The sequence below is a fragment of the Schistocerca americana genome, chromosome 1, assembly GCF_021461395.2.
Source record: "Schistocerca americana isolate TAMUIC-IGC-003095 chromosome 1, iqSchAmer2.1, whole genome shotgun sequence".
NCBI classification, from domain to species: Eukaryota; Metazoa; Arthropoda; class Insecta; order Orthoptera; family Acrididae; genus Schistocerca; species Schistocerca americana.
Window position 1 is genome coordinate 184,450,926 of NC_060119.1, and position 21,492 is coordinate 184,472,417.

The 21,492-nt window shown below is 38.6% G+C and overlaps 1 protein-coding gene across 1 annotated transcript in view; it reads left to right on the forward strand.

Annotated features, from left to right (window-relative positions):
- LOC124615702 (intersectin-1) overlaps positions 1–21,492 on the forward strand; it is a 225,358-nt gene that overhangs the window by 15,808 nt on the left and 188,058 nt on the right. The window contains exons 4-11 of the mRNA XM_047143787.1: positions 4,556–5,092; positions 7,826–7,883; positions 7,986–8,159; positions 10,230–10,456; positions 10,844–10,994; positions 18,705–18,827; positions 18,964–19,102; positions 19,181–19,495. Coding sequence (XP_046999743.1) covers positions 4,556–5,092; positions 7,826–7,883; positions 7,986–8,159; positions 10,230–10,456; positions 10,844–10,994; positions 18,705–18,827; positions 18,964–19,102; positions 19,181–19,495 — 1,724 coding nt within the window. The remainder of the gene's footprint in view (positions 1–4,555; positions 5,093–7,825; positions 7,884–7,985; positions 8,160–10,229; positions 10,457–10,843; positions 10,995–18,704; positions 18,828–18,963; positions 19,103–19,180; positions 19,496–21,492) is intronic.

Below are 21,492 nucleotides of genomic sequence, written 5' to 3' on the forward strand. Positions count from 1 at the left end.
CTGCAGGATCATAATCAGTCTTGTACCGGATCAATCATTGTACAGGAAGATTGATCACAACCCTACAGTACATGTGCAATGGAAGACGTGTACACTCCTTAATTCCTCCTCATTACCTCCAAAGACAATAGAGCAGTTAAGCCCACATGGCAGCATACCACCAAGACGGTATTGATGCCGCTACATATGATTTAGCCAGACATCTTGCTTTCTTGCCGAGACCATTGTTTGGTAAATGTCACATCATATACGGAACTCGACCAATTCTATCAACAGATTGGGGGCTCTCCACTTAACTAGTTTGGATCTTTTAGTGAGTCTTGGTGTAGTATCTCTTTTTACAAAGGATTTCTTGATGCAAATTGGTACAGTTTCTTTCAGGTATCACTGCTTTGTTTTGGCATGCTCTTTCCTCAACCTATTTTATGTTCAACCAAGAATATTGTGAACAGACTGATGGTGTTGCCATGGGCAGCTCCTTGTTTCCAATGATGGCTAACTTTTTTTATGAAGGATTGTGAGGAACGAGCACTTGAATCAGTTGTTCTTAAACTAACTGTTTCTTGGAGGTACATAGATGATACTTACATAGTATGGCCCCACAGATAAGATAGGTTAATGAAGTTTTTACATAATCTTAACTCCATCAATAATATCATTCGATTTACTGTGGAACAGAGAAAGGTGGCTGTCTCCCATTCCTGTATCTGGATGTTCTGGTTACACAGAAGGGTGACTGCTCTCTGGGACATTCTGTTTATCTGAAGCCCACTCTCACTGATTTGTACTGATTATTCAAATTGCAGTCAACAATCCCAGACCACGAGAGTGCTTAAAAGCCGTGTACACAGAGCCCATGCAGTTTTGGATGCAGATCGTTTGCCTAAAGAGCTTGCACATTTCAAGACAATGTTCAGGGCCAATGGATACCCTATCCCGCAAATAAACAGGACATTCTCAGCTAAAACCAAGAACCGGGAAGTGGAGAAAGAGGAGAACGCGCCAGCAAAGTCCCTAGCTTTTCTTCCTTTCATTGTAAATACTTCCTTCAAAATAGCAAGAATCTTTAACGATATTGAGGTGAAAGTGATATTGCGCTACCATCTAAGATTTCAGATCTGCTGGGATCAATGAAGGATAATTCGTTATTGCGAAAGCTGGGAATTTACATAATACCCTGCCAGTGTGGTATGGCCTAGATAGGAAAAAAAAAACACCCACAGTAGAGAGTGCTGTACAGAACATAAACGTTACACTTGCCTTTCACAATCCAGCAAGTCTGCGATTGCGGAACATGGTATCTCCAATGGACATTCAGTGGAGTATGACAAAACTTTAATTTTGGCAACATCTTTTTGGGACTCCATTATAAAAGAATCCATTGAAATACCCATCATGGAAAATCTAACGAGCTGGACAGTGGCTGCCAGCTGGATAACGTGTCGAATCCTGTCATTTCCGAGAATTGCTGCAGTCTAAGACCCCAGGATACTCTGATGATCGCAACAAGTGGCACAGCCGAAACAGTGATCTTCACAGTTCCACTAGCAAATGCTTTACCGCCGGATGGTGCGAACCATTTGCCACCTTTACTCTGATGCAAACATGGCAATACTGTCAGTGCGCTGTAGAACGTGAAGCAGGGAACATACTCATCAGTCTCTGAAGGCTCACATGAAGATGATTGGCAGGTGTTCCGTCAAAATATCATGGAGTCAAGTTTACAACAATTGGCTGCAATCCCGAAATCGCTTCAAACATTTGATTCACCTGGAGAATTTTAAATTTCACAATCGCTTCTTAAGCGATACCTAAATATAATATCCATAGCATCTCGAAACTTAGTTTCTTTCCTTAGTGGTTTGGACTGGGCGATGATGAGTCAGTGAATCAGTCTGACCCTGTTTCATCGGCTTAGGGGTTAAATTTCCAAGAACAGTAAAACACACAATTCTTCATCTCTGAGAGGCCAAATACCAAGTTTCAAAGATTTAGCATTGAAAATGCTTTGGCAATGAAATGTTTTTGTAAAACTTCCACCACTTGAAAGGTTGAATTTCCAAAAAGGGTGAAACATATTTTTTTATTTCTTGCTGAGAAGCCTATTTTAAATTTTCTTAGTTTTAGCTGTAAAAAATGCTTTCATAATAAAATAACTTCATAAAAAATCTTATCCCCTCTTTCACCCCTTAGGGGTTCAATTTCCAAAAATACTGAAACTGAGAACTCAAATACCAGTGTTAATAGATGTAGCTTTAAAAATGTGTTAGTAATTCTTTAATAATGATATATTTTCAAGAAAAACCTGTAAATGCTGAAACACATATTTCTTTATTTCTGACTGAAACCAAATAGCAATTTTCGTAGGTCTAGCTTCAAAATTGCCTTAATAACGACATTTTCAATTAGGACATTGCCTGTTATATATGAAGACTACAAACATCAGAATTTTTGAGAACCTTTCAGAGAAGCTAAATCATAAATAACAAATAATTACTGGCGAAGTCAAGCAATGGAAACTGCAGGTTGGAATATCAACAGTGTAGGAAAAGATAGATTGCTAATAAAAGGTAGATTGCTACTTATCTTAAAGATGACTCATTAAGTAGGAGACAGGCACAAGTAAGACACTTGCACATAAGCTTTTGGCCACAGCCTTCATCAGAAAAAGAAAGAGAAACACACACCATTCATTCAAACAAGCAAGCACACCTAATGCACAGACTGGAATTAAGTCGTGCGTGTGAGGTGTGCTTACTTGTGTTTCTCTTTCGTTTTCTGATGAAGGCTATATCCAAAAGCTTGTATGTAAGTGTCTTTGAATTGTGCCTGTGTGCAACGTAACATGTCACCTTTATGGGAAGTAGCAATCTAACTTTTCCTACATTGTAAGTAATTACTGGTGGTTGGGTGTGACGTCAGCAAACCAGTGACATTAATTGCTAAATCACATAGTGTGCAGCACAGCTCGCAGTAGTATTAGTAGTTCTAAAGAAATATTTGTATAAGAAATAAGGTATTGCTAATTTTATCCACAATGTGTGTGCGTGTTTTTGATACTGATGACAAAATCAGCTCCATTTAATTTCATTTATTCCAGTGTGCAGGGCTGTTGGTGCACCACATTGTTTAGTCATCTAAGTATACATTTTTGCGTGGCATGGAATTTAGTACATTAACTGATCCCCCTCCCTACCTCCAATGTGCATCATGTGTTCTCAACTTCTCAAAAATTTTTACATCAAAAATTTTTGTATGTTGGGTTATGTTTGTATGTTGTCTTCACACAAACAACGAGGAGTTATCCAATGCTCCTCTTAATATTTCACCCTTACAGTATGGTTATGCTATTACATAAGACAGCATCATGATACACAAAACCAGGGTAAATTCTAGATAATTAGCATTGTTTGCAATGAAGTGCCGACAGACATCAATAGCTCCTTGCTTTTCTAATAAGAAACGGGGGTAACAATGAAAACTCTTTGTTACCTTCGGCTAGCTATGTCACATAGAAAACATATTGTGGTGTTTATTAGTGTGAGGACCAATATTTTAGTCAACATTTATTTACTTAATAGCATGTGCACTAATGCAGTAGTCACAGAAAAATTAGTACAAGGAAACACATTTATGAGAAAAAGTATAATTTGAAAATACCAGTCACATGCCTTTCATGTGCTTTTGCTTAAAACTAACGTAGCATGAAAGACAGACACTGAATTTACGGAACAGGAAGCACTGCTGACATTTTAGTTGCAATGGGATCCACAGCTACCACAAATTGGCTGACTGATGACATTCTGCCACACTTGCTGTTATAAGATGTATTGAAATATCCATTCATTTTGCTTTTGTAACTGTGCAGTATTGGCAGAGTGAAGGAATTTTCTGATGATTATGTAGTAGAGCCCATTGATACACTGCTTCAGTAATTTTTATTTTTAACATCACTAAGCATGGTGCTCACATCATCATCTTCAGGTAGCTTAAGGTACTTTCACATACACCTGAAGCTGATGGCACAACTATTGAAATGTGTAATGGCATTAAAAATAAAAACAACTGGCTGAAGCAGTGTACCTCTAATTTTCATGTATTATCTAATCAGTCACAGCCCCTAACAAGCAGTCAGTTATGGACAAGATATTTGATGGCCCATTGAAAGAACATACTTCAGTTAGTCAAAGCATTCATCAAATCAAACAATGGTAGAAAGTAGGAGACATGTTAGACTTAACAATTAAATGCAAGACACCGAGTACATCTGACAGCAGTGATGTTGCATACCACTCAGTATTAATAAGAATATACTATCCATTAAAAAAGACATTTCAAACCATCGAACAGCATAAAGATATTCGAAAGCAATGAGGTGTATGTGCAACTGAAAATATACTCATTTGGTTTCTGTGTATAATAGTTCAGATAATTTTAATTATTTTACAGTTTTGTTTGATGGAAAAAGGAATAGGGAAGAGGCTACCTATTTTTCCAACGTAACTCTTATGTGAATGGAATGACTGTTGTGTACATGGAAAGTTTTGTGTTACAGCGGCCTTGGTGAGCAGTTCCCTTCTGCAGAGTGCTCCATCCATTCGTCCAGCAGCTCAGCCGCCCCTTGTGGGACTGGGCAGTGCTCATGCCGCAGGGCTTTCCACTGTCGGAATGACTCCTCCCATCATGGCTACTGCACAAGCCCCACTACATACATCTGTAATGCCTCCAAGCAGCATCCCCAGCATGGTACCACCAATGAGAGCACCTCTGGCACCTGGAGCACCTGTTCCTCTCGTACAAACCGCCAGCCTACCCCTAGCAGCAGGCACCAGCTTACCACTTGCACCGGGTACCAGCTTACCACTCGCACCAGGGACCGGCTTACCCCTCGCACCAGGCACCAATATGCCCATCGCATCTAGCACGAATGTTCCGCTTGCATCAGGTTTGACAAGTATCAGCAGTACACCTTCACTGGTGATGCCAGCAACTGTCCAGACTTCTGTTCCGATGGGTGTACCTCTTACGCAGCCTCTCACTAATGGGTCCATATTAACTGGCCAAGGACCATTGCCATCAAGGCCTCCACCAGGTAATGGAAAAGTAATTTATACCATGAACCTATTTTGCTACTGTGATAAGTGTTTTTTATTAAGGGAAGTCATTGTCCTCTACAGGCTGTTTTTATTTTTGAAGTTAACACTTTATGTCATGCTTTTGTGCTATTAGCTAATTTTGCCCCCTGGGAATTTTTCAGACTCTCTCTTTCACAGTGAGAATCTCTAGTCACATATCTTATCTTCAACGCATCCATGTGAAGGCAGCTCGATCTAATAATATCCCTAATAAATGTTAAATATCAATGTGGTGGTAATAGGAATTGTGATGAAGGTAGCTTAAAAATACTCAAAGGAACAAAGTTATCTAATAGTACAAAAGGGTGAAATAGTGTTTTTCGAAAATAATAATGATAACACAGGACAATGGCTGCTGTCAATAATTTTGCATTGGCTGTAGATACAAAGGACTAAAAGCCCTCTTCTTGAATTTAGTGTATAGAGTGAGTTTGTTGTCTTTTACATAGGGCTATAATATGAACCTATATTTAACATTTTGCAGTTAGACTTTATATATACTAAAAGTTTCAGTGCTGTTTCCACAAATAAGAATCCCTTCCTCGACATTTGTTGGAGGGGGGGGGGGGGGGGGAGATGGTGAAGATATGAAACAAGTTACTCAGAACACACAACTTATGGGAGAACCAAAATTGTGTAAAGGAAAATGGGCATAGTGCGTTGTAAAATAGATGGATTTTTTGCCACCTCCTATGTTACTCACTCTTTATTTCTACATCCTATTCCATTTTGCCTAGTTGTTTACCTTTGAATAACAAAAATGGAAATTCCTGGATGAAAAAATATGTAAAATAAGGAGAAGGCAACAATTTACCTGTAAAGGAGTGGTGCACGGCACACACAAACTCTTAACAGAAAGTGTTTAACACTAGCCTTCGATCTCTTGGTATTTTTCTAGTAAGAACTCGAAAGCTAATGTTACTGCTTTCCATTATGTTTTTCTGTGCACCATGCACCAATCCTCTGTAGGTAAGTGGTTTCTTTTGCTATATTTTACATGTTAATCTTTGAAGTCTTTTTCCCCATTTTTTCCTTAGTTTCTTGAAATATACAGTATGATTTTGGAAGTATTCAAAAAGTTGTGGATTTTTCTCCAAAACTGAACATATATATGGGATCATACCAAAATATAAAACATTGAAATTTGATGCCTTCAGCGCCAGAATTTGATTTTACGTACCATTGAACAGGAAACTTGTTTTGTTGTTGCTGTTGAATGTAGCAGAGTTACTGGACAGTCATAACTTCCTTGTGTGACTGAATTTGTCTATTGAAACAGTGTAGTTATGATTTGATGGGTATTTAGACAGCTGTGGGGATATCGCATGCTTCATGTGAAATCAGTTCATTAATGATAGGAATATGTTTGTGATGTAGTATGTATCCATAATCAAGGATGAACAACATATCTCCAGGCAAAATGTTAATAATGATAATGTGACTAAACAGTTACCAAAATTTTTCAATATTCTTACAGAGGTCATAGAAATAAAGTGGAGAGCCAGACGAAAATGGATGTTACTACATATGTGAAATGTTATGTGGGAGTGACTGTAATAGCTTCCACACAAACTGAAATGGTACACAATCTACAGCCAAACTATCTTTTATAAAGGCAGGCATTTAATGAGAATTTTATGCGTATTTCTGATTAGTATGAATGTTTGGTAGTATGAATTATTATGAATGATGAAACAAGATTATGTGTAAAACTCAGTAGAGCTCCAAGGACATTTATGTCATCATTGAGAACAAACTTGAAAACACCAAAAATGTTTTCTTTCTTTCTTTCTTTCTTTCTTTCTTTCTTTCTTTCTTCTAGAATTTTTTTTTGTCTCTCTTTTGCCATGATAGTCAATCAGAATCACTTGTACCTAGGCTTGTTAGAACTTTGTGTGCAGAAGAAATGTGACAGCAATATGTTGGCTCTTTTACCACTAACATACAGAATATGTTCTGACCATAATTTCTCCCTCGCATCCAATGTGGCAAGCTATGAATAGTTGTTACTGCCATTCCAATGTTTTTGGGGTCGCAAAAATATGTAATTCAGTTTAAATATAGCAAGAGTAATTTTGTGATGTAATAATCACAATCTGGACACAGTTGTGTAAAGAACTGCAGAATACACTACATCCATTATGCATTACCTATTCAATGGAAAGTGTTTTGTCAGAGTTTTGAAAACTTGAGGACAATGGTTGTTAAATACTGTGAGAAGCACCTACAGATAGTTGACTGTTCAGAACACTATGATCATTGGGCAGCTGTGTGTGTGCACACATGTGCAAGAACCTTGTATTATGTACATTACTGAAATTTTATCTCACATTTTCAGTTTCTCTTCAAAAGAATATGCATTCTGAGCAAACAAAATACCATGAAAATAATTGTAAAAACACAGAATGGTCTGGTCATCAATAGTGGAAGTTGTTGGTTGAATAAGGAAATTATTTCTGTTTCTTCACCATATTTTTTGTGTCACTGAAATATACCATAAGTGTTGTCATTTTAATCTGAATTTATTGCAACCGTCTGCATGTTGTGAAAGCAGAAGGAACATTGCAGCAATACCGCTTTTGTACTTCTAAACCCCACCACTAATCATTTTCACAGTGACAGTTGAAATGTAAAAAGAACTTGTATGGCATCAGTACTTTTCTTAAATCTTTCTTTTTTAACTTTTTCAGTTGGAACCTCAGTGCCGCCTGTAGCTCCTCTGGAAAAAGTGGCTTCTATGGATTCACCGTGAGTTACTTGCAAAACATTTGTTAAGATAACTTGACTTAGTTGTTGCCATATAGTTGTGAGTCATTGTATGCAAATTTAATAAATTTAATTTTCTTCCAGTTTGTCAGCAGGCTCTCCCTTGCAAGAATGGGCTGTACCTCATCAGTCCAAACTGAAGTATACACAGTTGTTCAACACGACTGACCGAGCACGGTCAGGCTATTTATCAGGGCCACAAGCGCGAAATATCATGGTGCAGACACAGTTACCACAGCCTATTTTGGCCCAGATCTGGTAAGAGTTTTTTTACTCGAATGTAAAAATAATTTGGTTACATCTTAAATTTACACAGTACACGCATCCATTACACTCAGCTATACTCTACAAATATACATATTACGCAATTCTCACATATTTGCATGGAAAGGTGTGAATGTGCATGGAAGTAGAACACCATTTCTGTTGGCGACTGACTCTACTGCATGAGATATCCCAGACAATATCTGTGTTTCTTGTGTAGTTAATTTCCAAGACTGGAGGCCATATAATTACTATTTAAAGGGGATGTGAAGATTTTGTATGAAAGACTGGATATTTCACATGAGCTGATGAATGTCCTTTGATATGAGTGTGGTGGTGGTGGTGGTGGTGGTATGTTAATGATTGTTGTAGTTTGCCTTATATGTTTCTATATGCATTCTGTAAGTTGTTACATGGAAGATTCTCACAAGTAGCTAGATATCCAGATATTGGTTGTTGATCGTCCTTTGAGACTATGCCTATTTAAGTGAATATAATCTAGTTTTAACAAACTGAACATCCTACATCCCTCTTTGGGCATACATTGAGAACATCATGCACAATGTGCAAGCTACTCATGTAAGCTGAAACAAAACCAAGGACGAGTACTGATTATTTTTTTAAATGTATGTATACTTGTGTAGTTTGCTGTCATGTGGATTTAAGTCAGTGTGCAATAAGCATGATGTAATTGACATCAGTCAGAGAGCTAAAAACAGGCTTAAAATGTAATAATGCACAACAGGGAGTGCTTACTTCACTGTCACGGAACTTTATACATATTTTTAACCTTGGGTCTGTGAATAGAGGGTCCTTTTTTTTTTGGGAACAACACAATAAATAAGAGAAAAGAAAAAGTGTAAAAAATAATAATGTTGAAGTATTGTTACAGAGATTTGACCTAAAATTAGGAGCGACTCGAGAGAAATTCAATGAGGTTGGACCAACTGGTCTGGTGCCGTCAACAACAGATCACTGAGTGGGAACAGAAAAGACAACAAAGAAAGAATCAGATGGAGATGCCACTACAGATAAACAAGGTCCAGTGAGTAATCCGGAGAGACAGAACCTGAGCCATAGAAAAGGCAGAGGCCAAGAACAAATGGTGTGGTAAGACGAGACATTAGTGAAGTGAATAAAACACGGAGTTTTGTGTCACTGCATGGTGGAGTGTATAAGTTGGTTATGTTGTGAAATGGTATATGGCATCATGGCAAGGTGACAGATGTTAGCACTCATGATTTTACTACCTCCACCTTGCAATAGAGATCCAATTCCACTCTCTCTAGCAGACTTTGTCTCGAGACTGGGATACCAGAAGCAGCGTTAAAAGTATCTTCCTTAATTTTGATAACTGTTAAGCTAGTAAAGTGGGTAAATAGTCAGCGTCTCGCCTACAGTCCATCGTTCTTTGCCCTAATGAATGTGTTGGCCGATGACTAAGTAGGTTTCATAATAGGTAATAGTGTCTGTGAATCCATGATAACTTTAAGCTCAGTAATTAAAGTAAAATGTAAGAACACTGAGATCTCTTACCCTTCTGGACAAATTCTTGTGATGAAAATTGTCTCCTATATGAAAATTTGGTTATAGATTTTGGAAGAATGCTGATACGAGAAGTTGTGTTTGTAATGGCAAGGAGAAAGGGTAATCTTGCAACATTACTCTATCTCATATTTGTAATACTGGAAGAGGAGAAACTCAGATATCAGAGGGCATACAAAATAGCTGTATTCAGGCGAAGTTAGTTTTGTCTTTCCTCTACTAAAGTGGCAGTATCAAGAGTTGTCTTTTTTTAGCGCCTAGTTGGCTATTTCTGGTCTGTATCTGGCTTTAGACAGATTGTTGTTTATGTTAGTAGTAGTAAGTTTTTAGCTTCTGCTGTCTTGTTTGCCCAAATATAATATATTTATAGGCTGATTGCCAACCAAGGCAGTTACTAATAATATTACAGTCAGAGCAAAAGCATTTCATTACAAACTATGAACTTGTCATTCATTGCTTATCTATTTCACTGTTATTAGGACATTCAATCATGGTTGTTACATTTATGTTTTTGTTCAGGGCACTAGCAGATATGGATACAGATGGAAGACTTTCTTGTGAAGAGTTTGTTCTTGCTCTTCACTTGTGTGACATGGCAAAAGCAGGGGAGAAGCTACCTGCTGTGCTTCCTCCAGAGCTTGTACCACCAACATTCCGGAGGCAGCGACAGGGAAGCCTTACTGGAAGCATTACGGGTTCTGTAGATGCTTCTGAAAATAAAGATGCTGCTGCAAGTATCTCCACTGGTAGGTTTTATTTCTTGCTTATACTATTGACAAGTCATGTTTAGTTATTACATATTGCATTATAATTGCGTTTTCTTTCTTTGTACTTTTGTAATATACAGCTTTTACTAAAAGAATTTCATGAATTGTCTTGTCAGTCATTAAAAATTAGAGCTGTGCTTTATTGTCACAGTATTAGATGATGATGATGATGATGATGATGATGACTATTTGGCATTGATTTTAATATGTGTCTGTTACTCATTTTGTCATTTGGAGTGTGTGTGTGTGTGTGTGTGTGTGTGTGTGTGTGTGGTGGGGGGTTAACAATATTGGGTACAAAAAAGGTTTGAACAACAATCTACACTTCTGCCAAATTGTCAAAATGTTATAACTATGTTTTTGCAGTTACATTTGAAGATAAACGGAAAGAAAACTTTGAAAAAGGCCAAGCAGAATTGGAGCGAAGACGTAAAGCATTGTTGGAAATTCAGCGAAAAGAACAAGAGGAACGTGAGCGGAAAGAAAAAGAAGAACAGGAAAAAAGGGAGAAAATAAGGTTTGCAATTTTTGTTGTTGGTATAATTACATTAGATAGTTAAGGTATCTTTTGGAATAATACAGATTATAATTAGATTTGCTTGATATCCGAAACAGAAGTGATGTGCTCACATTGTGTGGTGTTGGAATATTTATAGAGATACATGTTAAATTGAAGTATTATCTAAAGGCTTTGGATGGGTGGAGAGAAGATAACTGAAAAATAAGGACCACTGTCCTTGGGACATGGGAGGTAAGTAGAAAGAAGACTGAATCTACAGTGAGGTATCTGATGTAAGGGGTGACTTGAAAGAATGGGAAATTTTGAAACATATTGTGAGGTAGGTGGCATCAAATGACATGTGGAATGCTGCCTGCAGTGCCTTGCCATTTAATAAACAGAAAACATGGAACAGAGTGCAGTGTGCCTTTGTTGTAAAAGCCTGTTACAAGAATGGAAATGTGGGGACCACACCTCAAGAATTTCAGCATCATTTCAACATCAGGCAGCATGGTTGTGTTCCCTCAGTGCATGCAGTCAGGATCTGAGTCAGCAGCTCTGAAGCAGTGCGTTCCACATTGAAGAAGCAGTCTTCAGGGAGAGCCCGAACTGCTCATATAGGAGACAATATTGAGGATGTGTGAACTGCTTTCGTAAGAAGACCACAGTGCACTGTTAGATGTCACACACTCCCTCTATACAGTATTCAGTGAATACTGAAAGTGCATTTAAAGCTCAATCTGTACACACTGCAGATTTTTCAGCAACTTCAATCCAACAATCTGCAAATGTGAAGAAAACAATGTACTGAATGCATGTGAAGCTCACTTCCACTTCAGTGGCTTTTTCTATAGACAGAATTTTTGCTGTTGGTCTCAGAAAAATTGACCTCGGTTACATGAGTGTCCAAGTCATTGAGCAGTGTTATACGCCCCTACTTTTTTTGAAGATGATGGTGGCTGCATGACCACTGTATCATCTGTTTGATATAGTGCTGTGATGGAAAGTTTTGTTGTGCATGAACTACCCCACTTTCATGCCAACATTTGGTTTCAACATGACAGAACAGTGGCACATACAGCACAGATATTGATGGGAGCTCTGCAACGATTGTTTGGTAACCGTGTCATTTTAAGGCGCTGTGACATTGCATGACCCCCAAGATCGCTTGACATGACAGCGTGTGATATTTGTTTGTTTTTGTGGGGCCTCCCTTAAGAGTACTGTTTCCTATACTCCACCTGCTACCACTGAAGAACTTAATGGAAGAATACGAGAGGAAATCTTTGGGATTGCTATTGAAATGTTAGGTCAAGCCCTGCATATTTTCATATCAGGCTGCAGGAGTGTATGTGCTGAATTCTAGCTCATCTGTCAGATATAATATTCAGGAAATACAAATGCTTGTGACATTCAGTAATGGCATACTCTGTATTATACATAGACATAAATAAATATGCGTAAAATAATTGTGCTCATCCATTAATGTCCATTCCGAAATTTAATGTTCATTTGAGTAATTCTGTATAATGTATTATGTGGTTGTTAGCAGATACTAAGTATGTTAGTGAATTTTTTGCACTAACAATTACCACTGTGTAGCACATTAACACAAGTAGGTATTTTCCCATATAAACTTGAATATTCAGTGGTAAGGACTCTACACAACAGTGTGCAAATGTGTTTTTTATAGCACAGGCCTTTATCATTTTGCGTGTTTTTGAAAAATTTTACAATAGCTATCAGCAGCAGAATATTCAAATAGTTTGTTTTGCACAGGTTTGTAAAATAATCACAGTTTGGTTTTAAGAACGATTTATCAGTGTACCAGGTAATAATACCATGTTGTGTGAGATTATGGAACATATTGATGACCTATGACCATTGTGTGTTAGAATCTTGTAAGTTAACAGAGGCTTCTGATAATGCGCAGCACAGTGTGTATTTCTATATCAGCTAGAGTATTATGAAATTCTGGTAAATTGTTTCATTCCTTTAAAAACATTCATAAGTTGTCTTCAACTGTAGCAGGCAGAAAATTAAAAATCTGTTGTCTCTGCAATACCACCTGGGGTGCAGATCGCTCTGTTCTCCTGCGATTGTATCAAGTGCTGGTCCAGGCCCATTTAGACTATGGAAGTCCTGTCTGTGGTTCTGCGTCACCTTCCACGTTGCAGATACTAGACTCCATCCACCATTGTGGGATCCAACTTGTGACTGGTGCCTTCTGGACTAGCCTCGTACTTAGCCTTCTTGCAGAGGCAGGGATTCCACCACTGTGAGTTTTGCGCCAACAACAGCTGATATCTTATGCGCTCCGCATTCGCTGCACCCCAAAGCACCCTAATTATGGTCTCCTTTATCCAGACACAGAGATCACCCTAGCGCAGTGGCGGCCACGATGTGAGCTTACCATGGCTGCCTGCATTCTGTCGCTCTTTTCTGAGCTCCAGCAATTCCCTTTACCGCCTCTTTTCTCCGCTCATGCACGTACCCTCCATGGTGTGTCTCCCGGCCGCAGCTCTGTCTTGATCTCTCAATCACTTCAAAGGATTCTGTCCCTCTGATGGCTCTTCACCACCAGTTCTACTGTCTCCTCAGTTCCTTTCAGGGTTCAGAAGTGATCTATACTGATGGTTCCATGGTTGCTGGCCGCACTGGTTTTGCTTACACCTAAGTGCTATGCACGGAACTTTGTTCCTTGCCAGATGGCTGTAGTGTTTTTACTGCAGAATTGGTAGCCATCTTGCGTGCACTGGACCGTATCCGCTCCTGCTCAGGACAATCCTTCGCTATCTGTAGTGACTCATTGAGCGGCTTGCACGCTACCAGCCAGTGCTTCCCTTGCCACCCCTTGGACATTGCTATCCAGGACTCCCTTTCTCTCCTTGCTTAACGCAGATGCTCGGTGGTTTTCATTTGGAGCCCAGGCCATGTTGGGATTCCTGGCAATGAACTTGCCAATCAACTGGCTAAATTAGCTACTACCAGGCCATCTCTTGCTATTGTCATTCTGGAAATAGATCTTCGCTCAGCATTACATCTTCAGGTTTTGGGCCTTTGGGATGCAGAAAGGCACACACTTTCTTCGCCGAACAAGCTCAGCGCCATTAAGGATTCTACAACTCCGTGGCAGTCCTCCTTATGGGCCTCTCGTAAGGTCTCTGTTGTCGTATGCCGGCTCCGCATAGGCTATTCTTGGGTGACTCACGGTGATCTCCTCCGTCTTGAGGACCCCTCTCTCTGTCGTTGGGTATCGATGTTGACTGTGGCTCACATCTTATTGGACTGTCCCAACTTAGCCACCCTGCAATGGACTTTTAGCTTTCCAGACTTGCTACCCCTGGTGTTGGCCGACACTGCGTCAGCGGCGGATCTCGTTTTACATTTTATTCATGATGGGGGTTTTTATCACTTTATTTAAGGGAGGAACCTTCCACCTTATTGGTAAGTGGGGGGGGGGGGGGGGGTGGCAGGCCCTCTTGCTCCCCGCTTCCCGCTTCGCCCCGACTGGATTGACTTCAACTGGGCTTGGTGGTTCACCCCGGCCCTCTGCCTTCCCATTCCATTCCTTATGGAGTCTGTTATGTCCTGAGCGTCTCTCTTGTCTCCTGTGCTTCTTCCTTCACATCCCTATTGTAGTCACTTTCTTTCCCACTCCTCTTCTTCCGCCCTTTTCCTTCCTCCCTGTCAATAGTTTGTCATTTTATAGACATTGTAGTTCCCTCTTCTAATATGGGATTTTATCGGTTTTAGTTAATCTAAGGTTGGAGGGAAGGATAACCGCGTAGTTTGTTCCCTTCTCCAACCAACCAACCAACCATTGTGCAAAATGTACAGATGTTCTTCCTATTCACCATCTTTACACACCATAAGGTAGCTTATGGATTATGAATGTAGACATAGATTCAGGTCAGCAGCTCATGTTTGGAGAAGCAACATACTGCCACTTGATTGAAATAAAATACAGCCAGTTTCTTAAAACAGTTTCCAGCAGAAACTAAATGTAGCTACTTTTGTGATTAGAATATTGCCCACAGTTGGCACCAGTGATACACCAAAACTTATTACTTTACGTACTTCCATTCTCTGATTTCATGTGGGACAATATTTTGAGACATGTTAGTTGAGATGGAAAGCTTATTTTTAATCAAAAAACCAGGAATCTAAACCCGAGGTGCTATTAATTCATAAAGTCCATGTACAACTCTGTACTTCAGTGTAAGGGTAAGTGTTCCCATTTTGACAGACAAGACTTCTTAACACTATGAACTTGTTTAGAAGAAACAACAGTATCCATTCAGTAATGCAGGAGAGGATCAATCTTCATATCAGGAAAACACCCATAAGCCATTTGTTATATATATTTGCTGCGGCACATGTACCATAGGAGTTGGAATTAAAACAGATTCCCAGCAGCAAAAGTGCAGACATACTTTCAAAAAATCATTAAAAGAAATAAACTAACACTCTGGAAAGAACAGATTGTTTGTCACCATATAGATGAGATGCTGAGCTGCAGACCACCACAATCCAAAGAACTGCTAAAATATTGAACTTTCAAACAAAGTGCTACTGAAGTAGAAAGCACGTGAGCAATCATGTGCTCTCTCTCTCTCTCTCTCTCTCTCTCTCTCTCTCTCTCCCTCTCCCTCTCTCTGATTAGACTGGTAATTAGCATAAAAAAAATTGCACCATCTTACACACACACACACACACACACACACACACACACTGCTACATAAATTGCACAGACTGATAGAAAAGATAAACCATAAGTGTACCACGAACAGCAAACCTAATATCTTTTGATATTACAAACATGTACACAAAAGTTCCAGTAGGAGAAACAATCAGCTTTAATGAAAAAACGCCTGCAGAAACAATGGAACACAACAAATGCACACATTGATGAAACTGGAGCCTTCCTAAAGGTAACAGAACAGAACTACTTCACTTTCAACAAGACGTTCTATCTGCAGGAAGAACACTTATGAATGGATTTATCTATCAGTGGTCTACTTGCAAACATATTTCTGAATTTCACTGAAAACAAACTATTCAGTTATAATTCCAAAAGAATACAAGCTTGTATGCTGGTAACATTGCGTGAATGACATTATTTGTTTGATAGCTGTAACAGGCACTCAGATAAAACAACTACACACTGACATAGACACTGTTCACCCTAATGTAGAATTCACTATGGAGAGGGAAGCAGACATGAAACTTAATTTTTTACGCATTGCCATACACAGAATAAACAACAATTTTAGGATATTCAGGAAACCTATACTGTAATTTACTTAGGAGTAGTTATTAAGCAAGACTAAGTGATAGTGTCCTAGCAATGTAGCCTGTCAGTCTGTATTATTGACCACAGTAACCATAAATTATTATGTTTACTCATTGGCCTATATCATACGTACAAACAGTCAACTAAAATATGATTTTCTGGACCAAGTAAATAAATCAGTTAAACTGTACTTTACACCAATCTGTCTACAGAGACCAGACATGCAAAAATTGTAAAACTAGATATTCTGAATACCCCAGAGCTTAAACAGTACACACTCCACTTTTGCAGATCTCGTACAAGTAAAACACCACCCAAACATCATTGAGACTGGTCTTAAAAACCTCAGAGAAAGTGGTAATCTTTATTAAAAACGCACAACAGGGGAGAACCTAAAAAATCCAAATAGTGATACGAGGAAAGAAAGTCTTTAATGAAAATACAACGCTGTGCAACAAAACACTGTTTGCAAGTGCAACGAAGCACTCTTTGCAATGCTCAGTGGATTATACAAAGACATTTCCCCACATGAAACGTAGCATTCAAATATCCAAAAACTGCTTCTCAATCCCCTCCATCCATGTCTCTCTCTCTCTCTCTCTCTCTCTCTCTCTCTCTCACACACACACATGCATGCACACAAAGTTCTCCTCCAGGACAGGAGACTCGCCACAGTAGTTCACACGAAACAGTCAAAATTAGTGCTCATATCTTTTCTGCTAAATACGTGTAAAGGGAAAACAAAGGTGAGAGTGAAGTATGAAAACAAGACATGGAAAATGGTGCATGCAATAGCTGTAGAAAGAGATATCCTTAAAAGTTGCACAACAGGGCAGAAAATGTAAGTTCACTGACACACACACTACCAGTACCCATAGAAAAAGTATTTCAAAAGTAAGCAAATGTCTGCATGGCTGTTTGGAATGCAGGACAACATGGTTCATCTTCAGTAAGAAAGATTCCCAATATTATATTTATTAAATATGAAGAAATTTTCAGTTAAATATTGCGCTTCTTGTGAAATGTCCAGCACAGTTATTACAAGTCCTTAAAATATTAAAGTCCTGTAACTATGCCTCTGAGTAATGCCTGCATAGAGACCAGGGCTGGTCTACAATGCCTATGGAGCCTCCGCCTTGAGACGACAGATGAACACCAGAGCTTGTAGACTCAACGGTAACTGAAGACTGCACACGACTCGGTGCACTGAAGAGAACTGTATCTCGTAGCTCAGTGCTACGGTATTTAACGAGGTGTCGAGCAATCTCTATCCTTGTACATGATGCCCATGTGTTGGCAGCTGAGGCTCCTGGCAGACCTCAGTATACTTCGTACTGCCAACCCATACAACTACAGTGCTACGAGTGTTTAGAGCATGACTTACTGATTGTAGTGAGGTACTCTATGGGGTCGTGAGTAACTCCACCACAATGACCATTTTGCACATGACACACTTTCAATAAAAGAGGGCATAAAAATGAAAGAAATGTGTTGAGTTTTATAAAGGGGCTTCATAAGTGGGGACACCCTGATAAGAGCAGTCACAATTTGTTGGAAAGATTTGATCTCAGGATAAAATAAGCTTGATGAATGTATACAATAAATGCAGATAACAAATTAAAATGATGATTCTACAGAGTGAAAAAACCATGCCATTAACTTTTTTAATTTTCCATGTTATCTCAACATGTAGAGCCTGCGTTTATCCATCTAATGATGTGGCCTTATGTCTATCACCAGGAGAGCTTGCAATGTTACAGCTGAGCACTCTATTGTAGAGTACAAAGATTGATAAATGTATTGTAGGTAAGATGAAAGTTCATACAGTGATGATAGTCAACTGATCATTGCTGCCAATACTGAGAAGAAAATGCGCTATTTATGTAGAGGGTAAAATAGTTGACATTACAAAGACCTTATTCTCAATTTTCAAGGATGAAATTGCCCCAGCTATTACAATAGGGAGAATATTGCTCGTTACAAGTGAGAATAATGTCATTCCACTTGACTTACCCTATAAATGATGGAGTCTGTATTGAAAATAATGTTTCTCCTAGCTTGGAAGATGAAACTAACAATAGTTAACAAAAACCTTTAACACTGTAACAAACAGCCTCCTCAACCACTAAAATTACTGGAAAAGCAACCACATTAGCATGTAAAGATATAAAAGTAGTGGACAAAATGAAAAGCCCAAAAGCCTAGTACTGAGTGATCGGATGCAATCCTTTGTGTTTTGGATAGTCGTTCCAGTTTTTATGTAACTTACCTACCCCATAATTTTGTTAAAGGACATACAATAATTATATCATTAAATGCCTTGTGTTGTCATTGTTTCTGCATGATTCATGGGCATCAGTTTTGTACATGTTCCTGACGACTATGTTAAAATGATACCAGAACTAATTTGGCTATTTTGTGTGTGTGTTTAGGCAAGAACAGGAGCGGCGAAGGCAGCTTGAATTTGAAAAGCAGTTACAAAGGCAAAGAGAAGCAGAACAGGAAAAAGAAGAGCAAAGGCGAAGAGCACAAGAACAACGTGAAGCTGCAAGAAGGTATATTAGAATTTGATACATAAATTTATTTTAAACTGATTGAATGCGTTTTGTTGTTGGACAAACAAGTCTGTAACCACAAACTAAGTAAAGCAAGAGAAATTAGGGGTTGCTCATATTGTAAAATTCATTTCAGGGAAATGGAGCGGCAAAGGCAGCTGGAGTGGGAGAAACAGCGGTGTCAAGAATTACAACAGCGCAGGCAGAAAGAACAAGAAAAAGTTTTGCAATTAAAAGCCAAGAATCAGAATCTCAGCATTGAGTTATCACAGTTGGTATGCTGAATATATTTGATGTGTAAACTGTATTATAAATGTTAACAGGATGTATTTTAATTGTACTCACTTTTACAGAATGAAAAAGTGAAAGAATTGTCTCAGAAAATCAGTGAGACAAGGATTGGAGTGTCTGGCGTAAAGTCAACAATTGACGGGATGCGTAGTACTCGTGATTCGCAGCTTGCTGAAATGAGTGCCTTAAAGACCCGACTGAAGGAACAGAATCAAAGGCTTCTTACATTGAGTCAAGAAAAGGCAAGGCTAGAAGCTCGCAACAAGTTAAATGCAGCTGCCGATTCTGCTAATCAGGAGCAAGTAAAAATAGCTTTCACCAACAAACAAATTACACTTAAGCAGTTACGTGATAGGCTACAGGATCTCCAGAAAGAGGCAAGTGATGAATGTCATGCTATCCTACTCTGCAATATTTTTATATCTAGCTGCTTCTTTGAAACTTGTGTATGCTTGTTCATTTATTAAATTAGCCTTTCAAATTAAACCCATTTGTGGGAGTTATAGTCTCATAGGGACCAAAATGATGAAAAAGTCGAATTTAAAAGTTTCTGATCTGTACTAGTAAAACTTCATATCTGTTATAGGTAATATGTTTTTTCCAGCAAAACCTTTTTCAAAATATAGTGCTCTGTTAACTGAACAACAGTCATTTGGAATATTTGAATTATCTTCTGTCACACAGAATAACAGTATTGTCTAAATAATATTATCATACCATAAAAAAAAATTTGCGCTCAAAATCCAATAAATATGTATTCAGAAGTGGCAATTTCTTCATTTTTGAAATCACAGGCTTATTTGTGGCATGCAGTTTTCCCCTGTAACTATATATGTGTGTTCAGATTCAAACTTGTTGTTTTCTTGACGGTCTAAACTGCTGCATCTGTAATTAAATTTGCTTTGGAACTTGTCGGTACAGTTCCATGGTCATTGTTACTGCTGCAGTTATGCTTGTGCTGAAATCTGAAAAACTTTACCAAATTTCAGCTTTCTGCAAATGAATATTTGCATTGTTTAAACAAATTTCGGGCTTGCAGCCGGCTGCAAGCCCGAAATTTGTTTGAACAGTCAATTCGCCGGGAAAATTTTAAAATTCACAATATTTGCATTACTTTTTCACTCAGTTACACCATATAATATATCGCAATATACAACTTCTTGCATTACATGGCTACATAATACAGAAAAATTTCTTAAGAATATTTTGAGTTCTGGCATTTGAAACTGACTTTAGTCTAATGTTAATAATTTCTTCTGTTCTGCTGTGATGTCACTCCTCATTTTACAGTGCATGCTTTTACTCAGTGGTACTTCACGCTAATTTAAACCATGACATTGACTCACAATAGCTATACAAAGGACATGCAGGTACCGCAACTCTCGGTATACTGCAATTTCTGTCCCAACTTGGAGACGCATGACATCCATCCGTATACAGGTTACATGCAAAACAGATGACAGAAACCTCCTGACAGCACCCTATTCATTATCACTGCGGAATGAACGAACATCTATATCTTTCTGTAAGAGCTCCGATTTCCCTTATTTTATCCTGGTGATCATTTCTCCCTATGTAGGTCGGTGTCAACAAAATATTTTTGCATTTGGAGGAGAAAGTTGGTAATTGGAATTTTGTGAGAAGATTCTGTCACAAAGAAAAACGCCTTTCTTTTAATGATGTCCTGCCCAAATCCTTTATCATTTCAGTGACACTCTCTCCCATATTTCGCGATAATACAAAACATGCTGTCCTTCTTTGAACTTTTTCGATGTACTCCATCAGTCCTCTCTGCTAAGGATCCCACACTGCGCAGCAGTATTCTAAAAGAAGACGGACTACTGTAGTATAGGCAGCCTCCTTAGATCTGTTACATTTTCTAAGTGTCCTGCCAATAAAACACAGTCTTTGGTTAGCCTTCCCCACAACATTTTCTCTGTGTTCCTTCCAATTTAAGTTGTTTGTAATTGTAATTCCTAGGTATTTAGTTGAATTTATGGCCTTTAGATTAGACAGATTTATCATGTAACTGAAGTTTAATGAATTCCTTTTAGCACTCGTGTGGATGACCTCACACTTTTGATTATTTAGGGTCAACTGCCAATTTTTGTACCTTTCAGATATGTTTTCTAAATCGTTTTGCAATTTGTTTTGATCTTCTGATGACTTTATTAGTCGTTAAATGACAGTGTCATCTGCAAACAACCTAAGATGGCTGCTCAGATTGTCTCCCAAACCGCTTATATAGATAAGGAACAGCAAAGGGCCTATAACGCTACCTTGGGAGACCCCAGAAATCACTTCTGTTTTACTCTATGACTTTCCATCAATTACTACGAACTGTGACCCCTCTGACAGGAAATCACAAATCCAG